This window comes from Leuresthes tenuis, unplaced genomic scaffold, assembly GCF_036924035.1.
Source record: "Leuresthes tenuis unplaced genomic scaffold, fLeuTen1.0.hap1 SCAF_16, whole genome shotgun sequence".
Lineage (NCBI taxonomy): Eukaryota > Metazoa > Chordata > Actinopteri > Atheriniformes > Atherinopsidae > Leuresthes > Leuresthes tenuis.
In genome coordinates this window covers 21,689,963-21,711,120 of record NW_027325370.1, presented here as the reverse complement: position 1 = coordinate 21,711,120, position 21,158 = coordinate 21,689,963, and the positions used below count along the sequence as shown (strand labels likewise).

General features: G+C 42.7%; 2 protein-coding genes across 4 annotated transcripts in view; one reads left to right on the top strand and one right to left on the bottom strand.

Annotated features, from left to right (window-relative positions):
- The first annotated feature begins 295 nt into the window (after nt 1-295).
- On the top strand, nt 296-19,711 carry LOC140271555 (sperm microtubule inner protein 11). Of its 2 annotated transcripts, none has more exons than XM_072366819.1 (4): nt 296-480; nt 1,097-1,267; nt 1,380-1,503; nt 19,262-19,711. In XM_072366819.1, exons 1-4 carry the CDS (start codon nt 390-392, stop codon nt 19,305-19,307), a joined length of 432 nt encoding a protein of 143 aa, XP_072222920.1. In that variant the 5' UTR covers nt 296-389; the 3' UTR covers nt 19,308-19,711. The 2 variants fall into 2 exon arrangements, with proteins under 2 accessions (XP_072222920.1, XP_072222919.1); XM_072366818.1 differs by lacking the exon at nt 19,262-19,711 and adding an exon at nt 1,589-1,759.
- The window catches only part of adcy6a (adenylate cyclase 6a), a 34,422-nt gene continuing 16,825 nt past the window's right edge, over nt 3,562-21,158 (bottom strand). For both annotated transcript variants that reach the window (XM_072366812.1, XM_072366813.1), the window contains exons 4-24: nt 17,243-17,392; nt 14,373-14,494; nt 13,585-13,696; nt 13,293-13,420; nt 13,052-13,210; nt 12,732-12,873; nt 11,648-11,776; nt 11,527-11,555; nt 11,290-11,437; nt 11,076-11,173; nt 10,377-10,464; nt 10,165-10,281; nt 9,898-10,056; nt 9,585-9,760; nt 9,288-9,314; nt 8,201-8,230; nt 7,909-8,041; nt 7,457-7,720; nt 7,121-7,325; nt 6,888-7,012; nt 3,562-6,492 (exon numbers count right to left, since the gene is read on the bottom strand). In XM_072366812.1, coding sequence (XP_072222913.1) covers nt 6,364-6,492; nt 6,888-7,012; nt 7,121-7,325; nt 7,457-7,720; nt 7,909-8,041; nt 8,201-8,230; nt 9,288-9,314; nt 9,585-9,760; nt 9,898-10,056; nt 10,165-10,281; nt 10,377-10,464; nt 11,076-11,173; nt 11,290-11,437; nt 11,527-11,555; nt 11,648-11,776; nt 12,732-12,873; nt 13,052-13,210; nt 13,293-13,420; nt 13,585-13,696; nt 14,373-14,494; nt 17,243-17,392 — 2,670 coding nt within the window. In that variant the 3' untranslated portion in view covers nt 3,562-6,363. The remainder of the gene's footprint in view (nt 6,493-6,887; nt 7,013-7,120; nt 7,326-7,456; nt 7,721-7,908; nt 8,042-8,200; nt 8,231-9,287; nt 9,315-9,584; nt 9,761-9,897; nt 10,057-10,164; nt 10,282-10,376; nt 10,465-11,075; nt 11,174-11,289; nt 11,438-11,526; nt 11,556-11,647; nt 11,777-12,731; nt 12,874-13,051; nt 13,211-13,292; nt 13,421-13,584; nt 13,697-14,372; nt 14,495-17,242; nt 17,393-21,158) is intronic.

Here is a 21,158-nt window from a genome sequence, read left to right as displayed (position 1 = left end):
AAAAAAGTATCAAAGTTAAAAATACCAAAATATAGAACATAAATCTCCTGAACGAGCTGAACGTTTTAAGACCAAAATGGGTGAAATTGGTGAAAGTATGCAGAAGTAGTTAAAAGAAAAAAAACGTACAGAAGAACTAAGATGTTGGAATAATAATTATATAGGGGAACAGAAAAACAATCTCACAACAAAACACGCACACTTTCTTTCTTTCTTTTTTAACAAGTCAAAGGAAATATGGTCTCGTTTACGTAAAATAGGGGGTGGGGCTTGTTACCAGGGTTACACCTAAACCAAAAGTTGTGATTTATTCGAAGGCAGTCTGTTTGTCCCTCGGTGACCGAGTTGCAGGCTTTTCATTTGGCTGGTCAAACAAACCGTGGCACACTATGGCCTTCTTCGGTTTAACACACCTGGGCTATCAAAACCCAATAGGCGACAAATTGATCGCAAATCCCCGCGGAGCGTCTCTTCCCCAGGGTAAGAGGAACTGGGCTTTGCTTTTGTTTCACCTAATTAGAACGCAGCTCTTATTTAGTCGGCTCTAATCATTTTACTTTTGGTCCAAAATAAACTATAACTATGCTAAACGTGTGTCAGAACAACAGTTGTTTCAAGTCCACTGACTTGGAAAAAGTATCGCTTTTTGAAGGTACAGAGAGTGCATAGCAGGCTAATGTCGATATGCTAATACGAGCAACAAGTCGCTATTTAAGTTAGCTCTGGAGGTGCGTGACAACCTGTGGAAGACCTGTGGAAGTCCCACGGAAATGTTAGGCTGTTTACACGAAACAATCAGTTAATTTGTGTCACCAGTCCAGTCATTTTCATAATAAATAAACTAATTAATTCACATAATGTTGGAAACTGCGTGAGAGAAAAATCTGAATTATAAGGGGATGGCATCATCAGGGTGCTTGTTTTGTGTGATATTCAGTTTATAATCACACAAGAGATAGAAAACCAGAAGCATACTTTATTTTAAATGCCAGATTTCACCATTCTTGTGAAAACCTCAAGTGCAACAATCACAGTATGATGCAAAAATGTCTTTTTTTTTGTTGAGTGTAATCCACAGCAACATATCTGCTCACAGATGCTAATGTCAGAGCAGCACTGCCTCCTTCGCTTCAAAGGCATCAGGAGCCCCTCAGATGTGCAGATGTAAGCAAAGTTCACCACCAGCCCCTTCCTTACAGCACTGACATACACCATGGGAGTTACAAGCGATACAGAGAGATGGTCATACTGGCTCAAGCCCCCAGATGTGAGCAGACATAAGCATTTCGGATGCAAAATATGGTGGATAAGCTGTGAACTTCATGAAGCACCTTGAACGGAACGGCTGCGAAGAATGAAATGTCTCCTCTCTTCTCCAGCTCCCAACCAGCTGTACACGATGCCTCTGACAGACAACCAGCAGTATGGGTGGATGGTTTCCAAAATGCCTGAACCATGGGCTCAGGTCAGACGGTTTCCCCGAAAGAACAGTGAGATGTCCAAGTGGGTAACATTACAAAATCTTAATTTTTTTCCTCTCCTTATCATCCGGGCCTCTGTGTGTTTAATCCACTTGTTGCTTTTACAGGTTTGTAAATGATATGTCAATGACAGACCGGGAGTTCAGCCTGTTCTGATCGCTCTCATCATTCTGTCCTCATCTTCGTAGACACATACAACAAATTCACCTAAACATCAACATATCAGATGCAGTATCGGCGTTGATGTGAAACATCTGAAATTAAACGGATAAAACGTACACTTTTGGTGATGTGCATGCTTCATTTGATTGATTCCAGCAGTAATGGTGAATCGTATTTTTTTTCTTTTTAAATCAAAGTAATTCACTGAGTAATGTGTAAACGTACATGAATTCAGATTTTATTGGAGTTTTTCCATTTAACTCGGCAAGCGTATACTATGAAGGGGTAATGACGAACATAGTCGTGGAAATCGAAGGAGATTAGCTAATTTTCAGGCCAACTTTTTGAACGCTTCATCCCTGACAAGGCTTAAAATGTTCCACAGTGGGCTTTATGGACCTCTGTGATATATGATATAAGATACAGCTCAGTTTCCGAGTAATGCGGAGTGTTCTATTGACTGCACAAGCAGTGCTTTAAGTGTTCAAGACAGTAAGTATACGGGTTCAGCTGATCCTGAAATCAAATACTGCATCCTTCCTGCTCGGCCAGGGATCAAACCTGTGGTACCAGTGTCATCTTTGCTCGAAGTAAATACCACCCATAAGTTGGCATTCTTGCTCATGGGGAGAAAAGTAACTAATAGATTGTTTGAAGTTGAATCAGCAGCCCAGGATGACCGACTGACTGACCCCTGCAGCTGTGCAGCTGGATGATATTGGCTGGGCTTTGGTCTTATTTGTTCATGTTTTGGGTGTTTTTTGTCCATGCCACAACCCTTAAGTCCAAATAAACTGGTGTGTCTGCAAAGAAACTTGACGAGTCTGTTCATTTGAATTTGAATGATATACTTTTTCTTAATTATCTTGTGGGATTTCGGTCCTGGGCTTTGGATAGTTGGGATAGTTTTCCTCAGCCATGCCTCTGGTCATCTTAGAGGTCATCTTAACAGCTGCTATATTTGAGCTCATCAACCCATTTTCATGTTTCCCTTTTGAAATGTCATCTCACCAACACCTTTTGCACTCTTGCAGCCCCATATCATAATACTTCCTCATCTGTGTTTCACTATAGGGATTCTCCATTTCACTGTAGCAGACCAGGCCAGGATCATTGCAAACATCATTGTACCCCCATCTGAGCACTTTTATCTGGTTCTCTTCTGATCAATTAGATCAGGCTTCTTGTGCGAGTTTGCTCTTGTAGCTTTGTGTCAGAGCAAGCAGGGCTTCTTTTTCTCGGATTTGTCATTCATAGGCAGTGACATATGCTTTGTCTTCTTTGAGCTGTCATCTGTAGAAAGTCCAATTCACATTGACAATCTCTCTTCCAAGTTGGGAGATCTTGGTCATCTGTTTTTCAGTTAGACTGCAAGTAGCACACTGTCCCCGATGGCCGCTGCAGCCCTATTTCATCATTATTACAGCCACATCTATGTTTTTATTGACCTTAAGTTGGCAATTGAACTTAATGTATCTTTCTTTGACAAGTCTCTTAGTCATGTTTTTCATTTCCTTTGGTGATTCTTTTTCCTGTGAGGCAGCAGCGCAGATGTGCCGATGCTCGTCCCACAGCTCCTAAAATGGGATTTTTCTGGTGTTCATAGTCACTTTCTAATCATGTTTATGGAATGAGGCTGATTGGAAATCACAGGCGCACTCAAGCTTGCCTTAAGAATCACATTTTCTAATCCATATATCAGCAATCGTGGTTTTACTCAGTTTTGTTACACTGAATTTATGAATTTAAAAAGTATGTATTTTCTGTAGGGCCTTTCTGAAGCTTTGCTCTCTCTGGCTCTTTAGGATCACATCACGATGACGCATGACGTTTCTGCACATTTCGTGGTATAAACCAGTTCTAACACATCATTTCCTGACACATTTGGCAGCATTGCAAACATATCAACACACAGAAGAGCCATTGATATTTTTTTTATTTTTCTCTTCAAGGGGAAATGTTATTTTTCTCTTTGTCATAGTCCTCTACTCTTCTTGTCCTTCAGCTTAGCGAAACACTCCCCCTTTCAACTCCTCCAAACTCAGGGAAAATACAAATAAAACGAAAAACAAATACGGAAGGATTCATCAGGCCTGAGCAAAACACTGTTTCAGTAGTATAGGGACAATCTTTCTCCCTGCTCCTGTCCCCCCCCCAAAAAAAGCATCCCAAGAATTAACAATCAACACAAGTCTATGGACAGCCAATAGAAATAGAATACATACAATGAACGTCTTTATAAACTCATGTCCATTCTATAAACTCTTTGCTTAAATGAATCGCTCTGCATTGGTCGTAGTTCATGTGATAGTTGGTAATCTCAGTTACATTACTGTCCTCTGGTGCTCCCACCACACCCGAGCCCGAATATCATTGCACCGGAGGGACCAATAGCACAAGGCTGCGTGAGCTGGCTTTTGGTACAAACGTGATCAACTGTTGGTTGCCAGCGATGAGTGTGAGTGAGGAGCGTACTGAGTGCTGATTTCTCCAGATTTCAAAGAGCTGAGCTGGAGAAACCAAGACCATTGCAAAGATTCTAAAGTTAACTGAAAGTTGCTGTCAAAAAGCCCTCGCCCTTTTTCTCTCTGTCCGAGCGTCAGCAGTCCAGGCAGGGTAAAGAGGCACATGTTTTATTCATTGAAGTTATTCTAAGACTTGTTTTCTATTAACTTAAGGCAATCAAACTAGTTTTTCCAATCACTGCTAAAAGACTGATTGAGGAGGGGGGAGGGGCAAAATACAAGAAACGAAAAGTGTAGGCCCGCTTATTCTGCCTTGTCCTCTTCACACAAGAGAAACAGCAGGGATCCTGTTTGTTATCACTGAGAGGTTTCAGGTGTGGGAGCAGTAGGGCACCCTAAAGCCTGACTGAGATTCACTCTGCTGCAGCGGCCGAAACAAGAACACACCGTGAATCATCTGCGTGAGACTGTGTGTGTTTGCTGCTATGGTTATGTGACCGTACACCATTTGAGCTCTGCTGCAAGGGCAGCCAATGATTAGACCTGCGTAGTCACACCTATCGCGGGCTGAAACATCGTCTTGTATATCGAAAACTGAACAGCAGAACTCATTGGCTGCAGTTGATCAGTTGGTACCAGTGAGCTTGAGCTTTACAACTGGCATTTTACAAGAAAGCGTGCTGGTCTTTGATCCTTTTTCATCGGAATGGAATCATCATATTAAGCATAATAATTAACCAGAATCATCATAATAATAACAACATTAAGAATATACAAATGATGGATACAGAATCGATACAAAATACCCTACGCTGAAACAAACAAAAATGAAAACAAGATACCACAGTCAGACATGCTTCAAAGCAGTTATGTTTGGCAAGAAAGCAGTTTTGTTGTATCATAAAAACCTCACAGTGAAAATAGTTATGCCCCTTCAGGATTACAAAGCACAGTATTCAGTCAAAATCAATAGATATTTCTTCCCTTCGTCTATTTCTTCTTCATAGAAGAATCAGGCTGTGTGATGCCGCTGCGTTGAAATCCGAGGTCCCCCCTCCCCCCCTCTGGAGGCTCTGGAACAACTCGCTGATGTATGTTCCTTCGTTTTCCGTCTGCACCAAAAAAAAGTACCTCACTGAAAGGGAAGGAGCAGTCGATGGCGGTCTACTTTTTACGGCTGAAACCAGCAGCTCACAGGCTGCTCGAGCTCCAAAGAGCCTATCTGACATGAAATGAGGATGAGGAAAATCCTGATCCTGCTGTAGCTTCATCTTCTTCCACTGCTCGGATAAAAAATATAGATCTCAGGAATAACCTTCTAATAACATCCTCGGTCGTTTTTAGTAGTTTTTTTTTTCAATATTTCATCTATTTCAGTGATTGAGGGCTATATTATAATTTAAGAGTTAAAAATCTGCTCTCTGCTGCCTGAATGACAGACAAAATAAATAAATTCTACATATTCTATGAAAACAATGGAGCAGCCTTCGCTGCCAGCAGTTGGGCAAAAAGACAGAGGGTTCAAGCCTTCTGCCTGAAAAAACAGAGGTGGTAATCATTGCTGACTTTAGCGAGAACATATCAACATGTCTTGCCTTGCTTTTAGTAAATACTTTAGTCTTTGGTCAATATAGTCCTCCTCAGTTTATACATATAGTCATACACACACAAATATGCATGTACATACACACTTATAAACGTGTAATAAACTGGATATTTGTGCCCGTATGTGTTCACACGTTTTCATAAAGGACCTTTAGCACAAAACATCGAGATTGAAATAAATAATTAATGCGGAAAAAACAAAACGTGAGTACCGGGTTCATAATTCGTGTGAAATAAAAATTTCCGAAAAGAACGCAAAGTGAAAATAAAAAGTAGCCTTATGTACAGCATTAATCTTCTTTTGACACAGGCTAAAAGGCGTTTTTTTTTTTGTTTTTTTTTTTAAATAAACAGACTTTGCATCTTTCAAGAAGCCTGAGAGAGAGGCTAGACATGAGAAAAACACGTGTCCTTTAACATGTATGTGGGCCAAAATGGCTGTCAAACGAGAACTTTTCCCTCTCATCAAGAACACCTTCCATTCGAAGTCTTAAAAGTTAAGTTGTTTTGTTTTTTTTCCCCCTCTTTGCTTGGGATTCAAGTGATGGCGACTGAAGTTTTTAGCCATTCGCTCGCGCTGTGAGCCCTCGCTCAGTGGTGCCGTGTCCTTGCAGTGGGGATCATCCCAGCATCTGCTGCTGTCATGGCTGCTAACTGTTGGGAGGCCCATCGTTCAGGAAGTAGGTTGTCATTTCCCCTTTACCTTTGACCTTAACGACGCCGCGGCACTCCAGCACATATCCTTTGCTCGCAAGCACCTGGTGGAGGTCTGTGGTCACCTGGGAAACAGAGTCATGGAACACCAGATAAATATTTATCAGAGATATTTTCCCATTAAAAGATGATGAAATGAAACAAAAAAAATGGTATTTAGCCCAAAAACTTGGAGCAGAGAAAATCTGGAACATAATGATGATATCGGGAGCCTTTAATGGATTGCAGCACCTTCAAACTTCACATAATCATTGATTATACATCATAGAGTCATATAACACTCTACATCTGAGTTGGTTTTATCACTTTCAGATCCAGTGGTGGCTTTTCGGAGCATTTTCTTAACCCTTCTTAGCCCTTTCTGTACATGTGACTGTATTTCTCACCAACTCTGTAAATGCATGGATTCTAAAAGTGATAGAAGCTCTACTTTACGGGCATCGACTCGTCTGAAACCTACCTGTATACAGTCAGGTACACCTGTGCTGTCCATGCGACTGGCCACATTGACTGTGTTTCCCCAAATATCATACTGAGGCTTCCGTGCCCCAATAACCCCTGCTACCACCGGCCCAATATTCAGACCTGTTAATACACATACACAAATAAATACATTGCATTAACATGCGCTGTTATGCTACCTCTTTGTGATGTTTTTTATTTAATTTTCCTAAGGGAAACGCTCCCTCTTACCTATCTTCATTTGGAAGTTGTTGAAGGAATGCTCGTTGATGTATTTCATCTGCTCTCTCAGTCTCATGGCATAGTCTGCTAGCGCCGTAATGTGAGTGCGACCCTCTTTGTCGTAGGTGGAGTCATTGAGACCCGAGGCTGCCATGTAGGTTGAGCCAATGGTCTTGATCTTCTCTAGCTGCCGGTACTTTTCTTCACTGATGATCTGAGACGTGAAGATGTGAGAGAGACGCTGGTTGCAGTTTTTTTATTTATTTTTGACACTTTTTTAACACAAGAAAGAAGGTGAAAGCAGCACTGAGGTGTAAAAAAAAAAAAGACAAAACACAAATGTACCTCATCAAAGTCGGCGATGATCTCGTTGAGCAGCCGGAGACACTCCACTCCCTCGTTGTTGGCCTCCAGCTCCACGTAGAACTCAGAGAAATTGCTGATGGAGGCGAACATGACGGCCACACACTCACATGACTGGTAGTACAGCTCGTCGTTACGCCGCTCCCGAGCTAAGAAGTGAGCAGCCACGTCCTTGGGCAGAATGTTGTGGAGGAGGCGACGATTGTAGGCTTGCAGTTCCTCCATCTCCTCCTTCTCTTCTGTGGCCTGGAGGTGAAGGTTCTTTATTAGATACAGCTGGCATGTATAAAGGCTGCCATGTCACGTTCAGCAGCTGCTCTGCCATTTCCTTTACTGATGGACAACTCTGAAGTGTTCATTCATATAAAGAAAAGGCTGCACGTGAAGGGGCTAGAAGTCTGACGCTGCCCCCTAGTGGACTGTAGTGTCTGTACCTGTAATTTCCACAGGAAGTCGAGGCGTGCAGTGGACTCAACCTGCTGTGCGTGCAGGTACAGTGCCAGGACAAAGACTGTGAGGATCACTGGAGTCATGACCCGCAGGGACACTTTGGTCACAACAAATGGGCTGCAAACACAACAAAGACGAGTCTGAATCAAGGTAGAATCATGTATTTATGCCTTTATTGTGGTCAGATTCTATGAGGGGGGTTAGCAGGCTGACTTTTCTTTAATGTTCGAGTAGTACGGCCATAAAAAGCTTGAATAACACTGAAAGGGACCTTACCACTGGTTTGTAGTTTCATTGAAACTGGACCTAAAATTCCAAACAAAACAAAGCATCCTTGGTCAGCACAAATCAGGCTAAAAGTAAAATGCTGTCATAACTTTAAGAGCTGTGAGGATTTAACAAATATCCACTCAGTTTTTTTTCATCATTACCTCAGATATTTGACTTTCTCGATCAAACGTGTCGAGGCCAAAGTAGAAAATGGCTTTAGCCTTCGTTTCACGTGTTTAGCACAGATAAACACTAATCAGCCACAGCATTAAAACCACTGACAGTTGCCACATGCTGTTCAGAAAGATGCTTCACTATGGCACAAGCTTGCTATCTGATTTGGAAACGCATCTTTTGTGAAGCTTACATTTGAAGCTTAAATGTTCGATGGAAAAGTAGGAGATATGTCCTAAATCAAACCTGTTTAACATCCATAACATCCTATCATGGTGGAATCTGAGAAATGTGTAAGAAAAGTATCGAGATCATGCACAGATAGAACCATAATCCAATAAGATTATGGCAGCTCGTGTTGGAAGTGTAAAAAAGATGCCTGAATGTTTATGGGTCTCGAGTAATTTAAATCATTTTTGGTTTATCGTTGTAGTCTCTCTGTTTCAAAGCTGAGTTAGTGGCACGAAGCAGACTCACATAATATCAGTCGGGTGGTTTTAATCCAGTTCAACGTGAGGCTTTATTTAACCACCCCTTGTTTCACCTGAGGGTTTTAGAGGGGTAACTCAAACCTTTCTGCTAAAACCTTGGATTTCTCTGGATTTCTCTGTCTCTAAAGGAACTGGAAGTAAAAAGTATTTGAGAGACTAAAGCTTCAAGCATCAAAACTTCACTGTAAATCATTGGCTTTGCCCTTATGTCTATTAGTAATTTCAGAAGGAATTATTGGCCTCGTGTCTTGAAAATATAAAATGCTCACATTGCTTTGGGTTTGAAAGATAATACATATATATCTATGTATGTCTATTTTTATGTAGATAGTGTGCTTACTGTGCAGTGAAATTCCAATATACTTTGAACACATTTAGACATACTTATTTTTGTAGACAGACTTTTTTTATGAAAGCATACAACTTACCACTGAGCACTAGTTTCATTTAAATCACTAAAAAGAGAAAGAAAGAAAGAAAAAAACACCATTAGAATAAATTCTGTAAAAAAAACCACAATTATCTCAACTTAACTCAACTTTTTATTCTGATGACAATAAAACTGTCATAAACCATAAGCAGGAAATGATTAAGATTCAGTGATTGAAGTTTTAAATACTGTCAGCACGTATTTACAGTTTCAGGGAGGTACTGAATAGCTCCGACGTCTTTCTATGCAGCCTTACGTCATCGGTACAAATGTCTCTTTATGCCGCTGCACTTACATGGCATTGGAGGTGACAAAGAGGTCCGCGTTGTCGAATAGTGCTACTTGTGGCCACTCCACCAGCAGCAGGAAGGTGAGCTGGATGAGCAGCATGAGGGCCAGCTTCCCTATGCTGCTGATCTGCAGGAACACGGAGCAGGCCAGCAGCGTCAGCAGCACACTGTAGCTGAAATACTGGCACAGACGGGAGATGGCAGCAGGACGCATCAGCAACAATAGATCACAGAAAAAGACACAAATGCAAATGTGACATTTCCCTTTCCAGTTGCAGAGGGAGCACACAGCGAAGTGGTGACGAACAATGAACTCACCTCAGGAAAGGGGCACGAAGGGCCTTGGCTCGGACAGATTTCTAGACCCCCTTCAATAGACACATTCAAGCTGCGGATCAGACAGGGCGTCACCAGGGCTGCAGAGGTGTTCAGCTTCTCGGCGACGCATTCTGTCAAGCTCTTGGTGTCGCAGGCGAACTGCAGGAGTGCCAAACAATCGCACACGAATCATTCATTTAGAATCACTTGTGTGATCACTGATCGTATCAAACTGTCTCTTTGGGTCTCCGGTGATGTTGATCTCACCATATTAACAAAGGCAGAGATGAAGACGAGGATAATGGAGAACACTCCAACCAGGGTGCTGTTGGTGCGCGACTGGACAATCTTCTTCGAAACAGTCTGCATCGCAGCTGGAAAGAGCTGCAAATATAGACGGTTCACATATTAAATGTTCCGCCAACGCACAGAAACACAAGCAAATCTTTTTGGCGTTGTGTCCAGATGAGCTCCACTACCTTGATGCAAGAGTATATGGCACAGATGAAGAGGATGTTGGCGAGTATGATGAAGATACTGATGTAGATTCCCAGCATTACTGGGGTGCTGCAGGAAAGAATACAGACACACTGTTATAAAGGAGCAGTTCAAGGAATTGGTTCAAGGAAACTCCAGGCTGTTTGTCTGTTTTGGTGGTTCGTGTAGGCTGTCGTAAAGCAAACACAGCAATGGTTTTAGTTCATTTCTTTGTGGTGTAAAAGCACATTTTTTAGCATCATAAACCGCAACTCCCATGGTGCACCACAGCAAGAAACCTCCAATCAAAGAGCTGCAGATTCTCCCCTAGGAGTTGATGAGAAAACATCTGCAGCTAAAACTATGTTTACTTTTGATATATGAGCCCTTTTTGGGTCAACATGCTCAGATTTCAAGTAACCATGGCTGAAGCTCAAGGATATTGTATGTCATAAAAACAGACCATAGTTGGTATTCTCAAAAATGAGGCTTAAACTAGTGCATTTCTTCGTTTGTTACATCGGCTTAGGGGACTGTCATCTGTGATGGTCCCGTGTCACAGATCATAACAGTTGGAATTGTGAGGGTTGGTCAGTCAAATGTGATCCAGAATGAGCCAGTTTCACTGGAAATTTGAGCTTGCATGTAAATGTGAATTTACAGTGTAGCATTGTGAGTTTGTGTGACACTGAGGTACTCACTGTGGAAAGATAACAATCTGTATGAAAGATATGAAGCAGAATACAAGCAGAGTGCAGGCGACATAGCCCCCAAAACGGTCATCCACCTTCTTGGAGTACTGCAACAATAAAAAAAAAAGACAACAATTTAAAGAAATCAGACACGAGCAGCAGCTTTTTTTCCATAAATGAACGATAAGAGGCTCAGGCGGTCATGAGGGATAGCAGTTTGGACCTTTTTTTCCAGACTGGAGGTCTGGAAGGTGAGTAGGAACTTCTTGACGTGGTCTTTTCGGAGCTGGTCAATACTTCGAGCGTCAATTGCTCGCCCCAGGAACTCGTCCACCTCGTCCTCTGGGTTCATGGCCTCCTGAACGCCACGGCTGCAAAAAGAAGGTAAGGCACAGGCTGAGCTGGAGGCAGCAGGGTTCATGGAAGCCAACAGAGGAGTGCATGAGGAGTCTGTACTCACTTGTCTTTACTGGAGGACTCATCGATCCCCTGAAAAGAAAAGAGACGAGACAAAGTTTTGACTCTCACAGAGGAAAGATCCAGCCTGGCTCTTTCTCCGGCGTTTTGATGTCCGGACTCACCATTTGTCTGAAGACTTTGGAGTCTTTGGTCCTGGAGAAGGTTCTGTCGGGGACCCAGCGTGGTATCAGCCCCTCGTTGGAGTTGGCCCTCGTCCGTTGCATCTTCGCCATCATCGCCTTCTCCTCCTTCTGCTCAGAGGGAACAACACGAAGGCTTGACCAACTGTTCTCATGCAACACAACACACAGCGAATGACAAAATGAGTGACTAAGAGTGCTTTTTTAAAAATCTGTCTTGTTTCTTTTTCCGCCGGCGAAAGCATACAGGCAGTCGGACTTCATTCACAAGTCTGTCAGTTGCAGAGAGATGATACACTTTTGGTTTTGCTTTGTTAAATAACGATTAATTAAATCGTTCGTTCGTTTGTTTTTTTTTTCTCCCTACAGCTTAAAAGCCACAATGCAAGTATAGGTCCGGACACCTGCATCGCAAGTGGAGCAACTCACGTAGATACTCAGATCAGACACTCTGTGCATAAGAATGTGTCACTCAGTGCAACAATGTGGCTCACGTTTAAAAAAAAAAAAAAAGTTTCTAGAACAATGAATGAAAACAAAATCATTTCGGAGGCATGAATTTTTTTAATCTAATTCATTTAGTTAACATCTCCATTTAATTTGCCGGTTCATATTGTCAGGAGACTGTCAGTATTCAGAGGTCTTTGCAGCTTTGATAGATGCTTAATTTCATATCAACTATAATCACTTGTACTTAACTGATGCTCTATCTACATCCAGACTGATGCCAGTACATGACAAACTGGCCGATGCTTAGAAAACATTCCAGAGCAGTCGCTTTCTGTCTCGTGACATAATAAGCCGCCGTTGTCTCACCAAACTTCAGACTTATTGATCATACTCATCCTGGACTTCCTGGATGGTTTTTCATGTTTCAGCTGAAGTCGCTCCGTCCCACCAACACAGCCCCCTGCATTTCTCTCATTTCAAAGCAGGGCTGTTACTGCTCTAACCTTCCTCACGCCAGTTATTTTTCATCTCATTTTAGCCTCCTTTAGAAAGTCTGACTGTTTCTGTGTCGTGAAGATTTCCACACTTTAAACCTCTTCCGTTTTTATGCACTGACCCGTTTCTGGCTGCAGCCGAGGACCAGGAAAGTCTCAATGCTGTTCTCCTTCAGATACGCATTCCTCTCGCCTCCGAAACCTGGCTCCACCTCATAGTCCCCATTCAGGTACTGCAAAGTGGCCTTTGTGATGTGGATCCGCCTGGTGGGGAAAAGAAGATTATTTTTTAATGGTGACACAGGGAAACAGTGGCTTGGCAAACATACCTAAGTTACATAGGCCAGGAAGAATATATTAAGAATGAAACATCTTGGAAAAATTGGGCTTATTGCTTGTTGTTATTGACACAAAAATATAAGCAAACGGTATTTTCTCTCACCCTGCTTTGCCTCCGGCCTCCATGTGATTGGCCAGCGTGACATCATTCGACCACACGTCGAACTGCCACTTCCTGAGTCCCAGCACCCCGCAGTGCACCCGCCCGCTGTGAATGCCGACGCGCATGTTGACGTTAACCCCCGTCACCTCGCGCACCAACCTGCGAGCACATGACCACCGTTGGTGTCTCCTCTGCAAAGTACAGCAAAACTAACCAACTCCCGAACTCGTTTTCTACTCACGAGATGGCCTCGATCATGTCGACGCCCATCTCCACGCAGCAGTGGGCGTGGTCGGCCCGGGGTTCAGGCAGCCCGGACACACAATAGTAACAATCCCCCAGAATTTTGATCCGGAGACAGTGGTTCTCCTGAGAAACAAGGCAAGGAAGGTTTCATAAAAGAATAGAAGAAAGAGGAATAGTACAACATCAGAATCAGATAAGAAGGCACTTTCATATCTGTCGGCTAAGCATGAAGTTTTAGTTTAGTTTCCTCAAAGTATTCCTCCAGACATCGAAGTACTCTTTCTTACCGATGCCAGCTTGTCAAAACGAGCAAAGAGTTCATTGAGTGTCATGACCAGCTCCTGGGCCGTGCACTGAGACGCCAGGCTGGTAAAACCCTCGATGTCTGCAAACAGAATACTAAAGTGGTGGAAAGACAGAGAAAAGTGGAATTAAAAGACACGTTTATTCCCCTGTTATGAACGATACAAGCAGCGAGGTGTAAAGTTTTAGCCCTGATTGCAGCCGCCCTCTAAGATCCGTCGAAGATCTGCTACGATCAGGACAGCCGACCTTGAGAAGTCATGAAGTTTGGCCTTAACGGCGTCTCAGGGACTTGTGAGTGTGTGATGAGCGTGTGTTTGTGCAAGCAACTGTGAGTATGAGGGACTGTGTGCGCCGTGTTTGCTCAGTGCTGTAATTGAATGTGTGCTGAAGCTCTCCATCTTTGGGGATTATCTTATCTTGGCTGTGGGTGATTAAGTATTCCCTCACTAGTGTTAATTAGCCTCTACTCTGCCAAACCACTCCACCGTCTTCTGTCTCTGTGAGGGCCCTCGCATGTGTGTGTGTGTGTGTGTGTGTGTGTGTGTGTGCGCGCGCAAAAACAATTGTTTTTGTTTGGAATGAACAAATGCATCTTGACATGATTTTTGTGTTTTATCATGCCACATTACTCAGATTGTGACTTGCCACATAATTTAAGGATATCTGACAAAACAACAACACCAATAACACAAATTAAAAATAAAAAAAAAAGCAGGTTTGTAGTTTCTGGGTAAAACAGAAAGTAAAGTATTCGGGACAAGTGTCTCACCTAACATTGTCATGTTTCTGGATATAGATCTTATGAAACATCATGTCTTCCTTCTTGGCATTGATGTCAGCCTTCATCTCCATAGCAACATGCCTTGGCAACACTGAGAGCAACAGACGTTCCTGGAACACACACAAAAAATGCAGATTGTGTCTTTCACAACATTGCTGTCCGCGTGCAATGTGTCGCGCCTCCATGCGTGCGCATGTGCGGGAATGTTCTCCAATCGGGTGGCGATTTTAATCTCTGAAAACATTTAAACTAGGGCCCGTTTTCTTCGAAGGAGCGGTTTGGTCATCGTGCTGTTGCATCAGGTTAGAATTTGGTTGAATTTTAGGCAAATGTGAAAGAACAAGCCTGTTGAATCTGATACTATCTGATCCCTTTTGGCTCCTCGGTGGACAGCTCTTAAAATGATTTGTTTTCGGAATGTTTTCATTACTTGTAAAAGAAAAAGACAAAAAAGACAAAAAAAGTTTTCACTGACTGCCTTTAAGGGGTCGTGGACATGTTGAAATTGTTCTGCTACAAATGGCAGCGAGTGGAGAGTCCTGCTGCGGACGGAGCGGAGCTCATTTCTTTGGCTTAAGTTTTCTTACTGACCTCACACAAAAGCATGGCAGGGTAACAGCAAAACGAGCACCTTCACTTTGACAGCTGCCTTTTGGATAACGCTGCAATCATTTGGCATCTGTTGATTATCGATTTCTCACAAAATGTTGGACAAATATCAAACATTTTTGTCCCTTTCAATCGTTTAGACGAAAAATTGCTCAAGATGGCCTCAGAAAACCTTTTCATCTGTTATTTGTCCAGACTCTGCAAAACCGGAAATCGCTGAACAAGGAAACTAACGACCGTGGTGAGAAATCGAAGCATTTAGTGTGTGTGTGTGTGTGTATTATGTGTTTCGCAGAGATGTGGCCACAAGAATTACTCAGTATCCCATTGTCATCGTCAATGGCTTTTAGATGGTTCGGGGAGATATCTGAGTGGGTGGGAAAAAGCCAGAAAACTCGCCACCTCTATTTACAATAAACAGTGTCATGCTGGCCGCGCTACCATGAAAGAGCATTTTCACAGCCCACATACTGAATTGTTGGCTGTGGCTCTGTGTCCACGCGGAGTTTCACAGGCCATCTTGGTTGTTGTTAATAGCCAGTCCCTTCATCCTCTAACCCAGTTACCGCGCGTGATGTCGTCAGCTCTGTGAGAGAGGAACTCCTGACTCTGAATCCAACAGATTTCCTTTATTCCTGCATGGTTTGTTTTAGGCATGACCTGAAACTTAACATGTGGGACTATATTCCAGGGGGGATAATAGTCCGTCGGGATCGTTTTAGCCCATTTTACGTTCATTTACAGGTTCATAATGCAACTGTGGAGATCTGCTGCTGTATGCCTTGTTAAAAAGGCATTCTGTACACTTCTGCTGCACCGCTTATCTTCTTCAATTTGAAACAGTTTTGAACTAGCTAGAAGGCAGGGGTTATGCAAATCTGCTTTTACGTAAGAAAATACTGGATTTCAGATAGTGTTTCAGGTCACTCTGGATCTCGGTTCAGTAGTGAAGAGTCACTCCCTCTGATGAGAACTTAAGAGCTTTGCACCTTTTCAGACCTTTCAGGGCACAAAAATGATTCATAATGCAGAGAATGAAATGACAAGACTCAAAAGGAATAATTCCATCCATCCATCCATCATCTACCGCTTATCCAGGGGTCGGGTCGCGGGGGCAGCAGCTTTAACAGAGAAACCCAGACGTCCCTGTCCCCGGCCACTTCCTCCAACTCTTCCTGGGGGACCCCGAGGCGTTCCCAGGCCAGCCGAGAGACATAGCCTCTCCAACGTGTCCTGGGTCTTCCCCAGGGTCTCCTCCCAGTGGAGACCCCGGGGAAGACAATAATTCGTCCCGTTTAAGCGGGGAGAAATTCCAAGCCACCGCCAGGCTTTGACTGAAGACCAAGATAAAGTTATCTGCTCCTGCTGGGCCACTTACTCACTTTTAGCACCATCACAATCCTAAATATGTTTCACCGTGAGACCCAGATCATTTTTGAAATCAAAATAAATTTTATGATCTATATTTTTTACAATTCAGATATTTGTTTGTGGAAAAGGTGATACGTTTTTGGATGCAGATATTGGACTTTTTGGGTTCTGTGTGTGTGTCATGATGGGGAAACAAAACCTGATAGCACGCCAAGTCATTTTTGAGGGTTAAGACTTGGTTATAGGTTATTGGCTTAGAATTAAGGAATGCATAGGTTTAAAATAAGCATTTTGTGACGGTCAGGGGCTAGGGAATGCACTTTGAATGCACTTTGTTTGCACAGGGAGTGTAATGCTGGACACATCACCTCAGATGTTGAACTATTTGCTGTGACTTTATGTCCATATTGTCTGCCGGTCACCTGTGTAACTTACCCAGGTTGGTTACCAAGTAGTTGCCAAGCTAGAAAAAAAAAAAAATAACACCCCAATCCATGGCGATCTCTGAAGATTTCAACCACGCCACCCTTTCAGCTACAGTTCAGCTTTCCAAAAGTTTGTTACCTGATGCTTATTTTATTTTACTCTGTTTTGTTATCTATCAATAGCAACAATTCAAACTGAAGCGCTATCATTTCCCTTCAGAGCTGGTAAAGTATTGCTGAATTGGACTGAGTTGGTGGCAGAGAGCTGCTCGCAGCAGCAGCTGTTACTCAGACAGAGGCTGCGCAGTTTACGAGAGAAAAAGTAGGAACGCGCGTGATTTATTTTTTTTCTCGTGTAAACACAACCACATCACATATGTGGAGGAGCGGGCTGACGAGTCATCGCCCGAAAAAGCACGGGATAGTAAAGACGGTGCCTGTGTGCCGTCCTACCTGCTGCTGATTCTCCCTCTGCAGATGAAGCCTGGCCTGGATGTACCCTCTGGTCTCCTGAAAGGCTTGTCTCTGGGAAACTTCAGCGGGGTAGTGGGTACAGATGCCGATGATGTTGGTGCACAGGAAGATCAGGACATTAGCACTCACCTGAGAGGGCAGAGGAGAGAAAAAGATGTTGTCAGGCATTAGATAAAGAAGGAGTGAAGATTCACCGCTGGTGAAGTTTGCTTTTGGGACAAACTTGTCTCAAGAAATCTACCTTAGAACCAGGGATTATTTTACCTTTGAAACAAGTGTCAGTGATGCACAAAGGGTCTGTGTTGCACTCTGTTTACAGTATAAATTAGGATACCTGTGGAATGAATTTTATTCAGATGTTTGCTGCTTTTAACTGACACATAATGTTCCCTATTTATCAAGAAACCGAGGACTGTTCACGGTTTCAAACGCCTTTAAACTGTGAGCCGCTAAAGATGAAAGCTGTCAACTGCGAGAGAAACGAGGTGAAATATTCCATCGCCTGTCCAAGATAGCGGTCCCAGTTCACTGACGGGGACGGTTTAAAGCTTTGCAGGACAAAATCAAGTTAAGACAGATGGTTTACAGCAGCTTTCAGTCCGTAGAGGAAGTCCGCTCTCCCATCCTGTTAAAGTTAACACCGATTTCATAAAATAACAGACTAATATTTCACATTGCATGCAATCTGAAGTAGCTTTAACCAGTTAAAGTGCCATCTGATCACCATGACATTTGACCTTCATATTACTCAGATATTTAATTTTTAAGAGGTGGCTATACTGTTTGCTATACCAGTTTAAACCCTGGCACTAAGTAAAACAAGGATGGTGATGGCTTTTTTTATTTTTATGACAAAGGCTACCTGTGTTCAGAAAAAGAGAGTTGCCACCTCTCACACTTTTGGTATCAGTGAGCCACTCCCTGGCTCAATCCTCACCCTGCCCAAATATTTGACTAACCAAACAAAGAAAGCGTTTTACTGCGTGAGATGTTTTGCTTACCACATGCTAATAGGATGAACCACAGGGTTGTCTGCTTTTTGTCCCGGCTAACTGTTAAATCAGCAAAAAAGACAAGTCCACCTCCTTGTAGTAGCGTATTTATATCAAATATTACCTTTAAAAGGATACTGTTTCAGGTCTATAGCTTGTAAATGTGCGTGTCTTTATCTGGGCGATTATGAGCCATTCAGAACAACATTTTTGCCTATGAAATTACACCCAAATTTTCCTTTGGTACTTCTAAGTTGCATCTATTTTTGGATCTGTGATGTGAAAAATAGTCAAACACTCCACGTGCATATCCATCCTGATCCGTTCGTATCAACCAATTCACATTTAACATTCTTTAATAGATGCAAGAGTCGGTCTTAAGGAGGAGCAGGATCTATTCAAGCGATGTGTGCGTTGGGGGAAATATTTTCTCATAGAACTACATCTTTGAGAACCACCTGTAATAAGAAAGGAATAAATCTTCTTTGTGCAGAATCCGAATAATGAATGATTACAGGAGTATTCGGCTGCCTTGATTGAATTAAAACCAAAGAAACATTTGTGTGCAAATTGCTCCAAAGTTTGAATTTCTTCTCAATGCGCAGGGTAAATTTGCTTTGTCGCACCTTTGTATCTTTGTAATTGATCGATTTCACTAAGAATGCGCCATAATATTTACAACATCATTCACTCGCGGCTCTCAAGTATCGAGTGTTTATGGCTCCTTTATACTCTGACATGCCTTTCACACACATTTCCTCCAACAGGAAATGGGCCTATTTGTGGGATCGGTTGTCCCCTTTGCTCCTCGCAGGCCACTAACCATAGATTCGTTTTTTACAGCATGCCGTGTGCTGCGATCTGTTGAGAAGTGTCTGTGGTTTAATGCGATACTCCGATGGGATAACCTCCAGTGTGCAAAAAAACCGTCCCCATCTGCATCGTGGGAATTGCTGTTGACCCAGCACAGGCCCACTTCCTCTGAAAGATGTGTTCTTGCTTACAGGCCGTACGTGACGCTCCTCACAGCAGAGGCCACATGTGGACACTAACAAAGGTTGAGCGTGCACCAGAAGGAAGCCCAGAGATGATGCTTCCTGTATCAAGCACCAGCAGGGGCAAAGAAAAGGCTTTCAGGCTGTCAACTGTAAGTCTTCTTTCAGTGAAAGCTGTGCTTCTTCACCCTGCAGGTAGTTCGACTTGCTGCTTCTTGTCTTGCAGCAGAAGTCCTACAAAAATACTTGTTCAGTAAGTGCAACTGTAGTCGGAATGTATCACGCTGACATCTGCTGAGTAAAAATGGAGATACACGAATGTAACGTCATTGCACACCGTTACGCAGGTTAGCATTTTAAATATATGATGCAAAATATGAATAGACCAACCTCTGCAATACTCAGACATTAGAGCATCCAACTACAGAGATCTAAGGGATATGTGATGATGGCGTTTGGTGTTGTGATCCACCGGTAATCCCTATTAACTCTACTGAAACCCCCCAAAAAGACACTATTACATGTTAATACAGCACATGTGAAATGTGCAGAGTTTTCCTGCTGTTATCTCCTGACATTCAAGAGTTTTATTTAAAAGGAAAAACTGCCACTTTTTTTCGGACACTGGTTGAGCCTTTTACAGGGGAAAAGAGAAAATGAAATAAATAAATTCTTATCAAGTATCACATTTCACGTTGATTCTGACTCCCGCGTTTGGCTTTATTTTCATATTTAGCAAAAATGAAGTTTTCAGCTCTTTCTTTTTTAGATATTCTCTCACACCTCTCCACCCAACGTACCTCCAGCATTGTTTTTGGTATTTGTACCCTCATATATTATTGAAAGATATGTTTTGTTCTGCGGCACGCTGAACTATTAATATTTCACAATACTGACTGAAGAACTACAAGCCATGTTCATTCTGTAAGTGTGATGACGGCGTGGAGCTTCAGTCTTCTGTTGAACTTCGGGAATAATACACATTCCATCTTCTAAGGTTTAATCGTGGGAGTTAAGCCCGCTTAGTACCACGCACTGTTTTTAGGCCCCTTTTCCCGCAATTTCAGAAAAATCCAGTCAACTTTTCCTTTTGAGATCCATCGTTCCTCCTCAGGAATTTCTCCCAGCTCATCCTAAAGGCTTTCTGCTTGAAATTTCCCTGCAAACTTTATTTGTGCGTGAACAAAAGCTATTCAAATGTTGTGCTTCACACACAGCTTAGTTTAGAACTGATGAGAGCAAAGAGAAGTCTGTGCATTTTTATGTCTGTCCATCTTTGTTCCGTCTATGCTTTGCTCTTTACTGCAAATGATTCACTCTGCTGCTATCGTGTGTGCCAAAGAACTAAAATGAGCAGAGAAAGGAAAATTCCCCATATTTGCTAAGAAAAGGTGCAATTTTGAAATCATCCACTCTGAGCTTTTCTACTGTCTTAAATACCGATCCAGAGAAGCGTGTTTAAGGAGAGCTGGCACGAAACGAGAGGCGTGAGCGAAAGAACGTGCGAGCTGCGAGAGAATTCCGAGTACAGCGGTCGAATATTGCAGAAATGAAAATAGAAACGGATGGGAAACTGAGAGGCGAGTTTGAAAAGAAAGCAAACAAGGGGTGGAGTGAGAAGAAAAAAAAAGAAAAAAAAACAAACCAGCAGCATAATGGACGACACAGATAAAACTGAGGATTGACAGTCGCTGAGGGTAGGAAGGAAATAAACGGTACGACCAGAAACGGGACGAGGAATGAAAAAAGACAATGCAAGATTGACAAGAGTAGGAAGAGTACGAATGAGGGACTGTGTGAGGGGGGGAGGGAGCCCGACAGATATGGGCCACAGTGACATTAAGCAGATGGCTCGAAGCGCTCAGCTCTGTTTACTTTACTCTCACTGTTCAAGCAAAAACAGCCAGG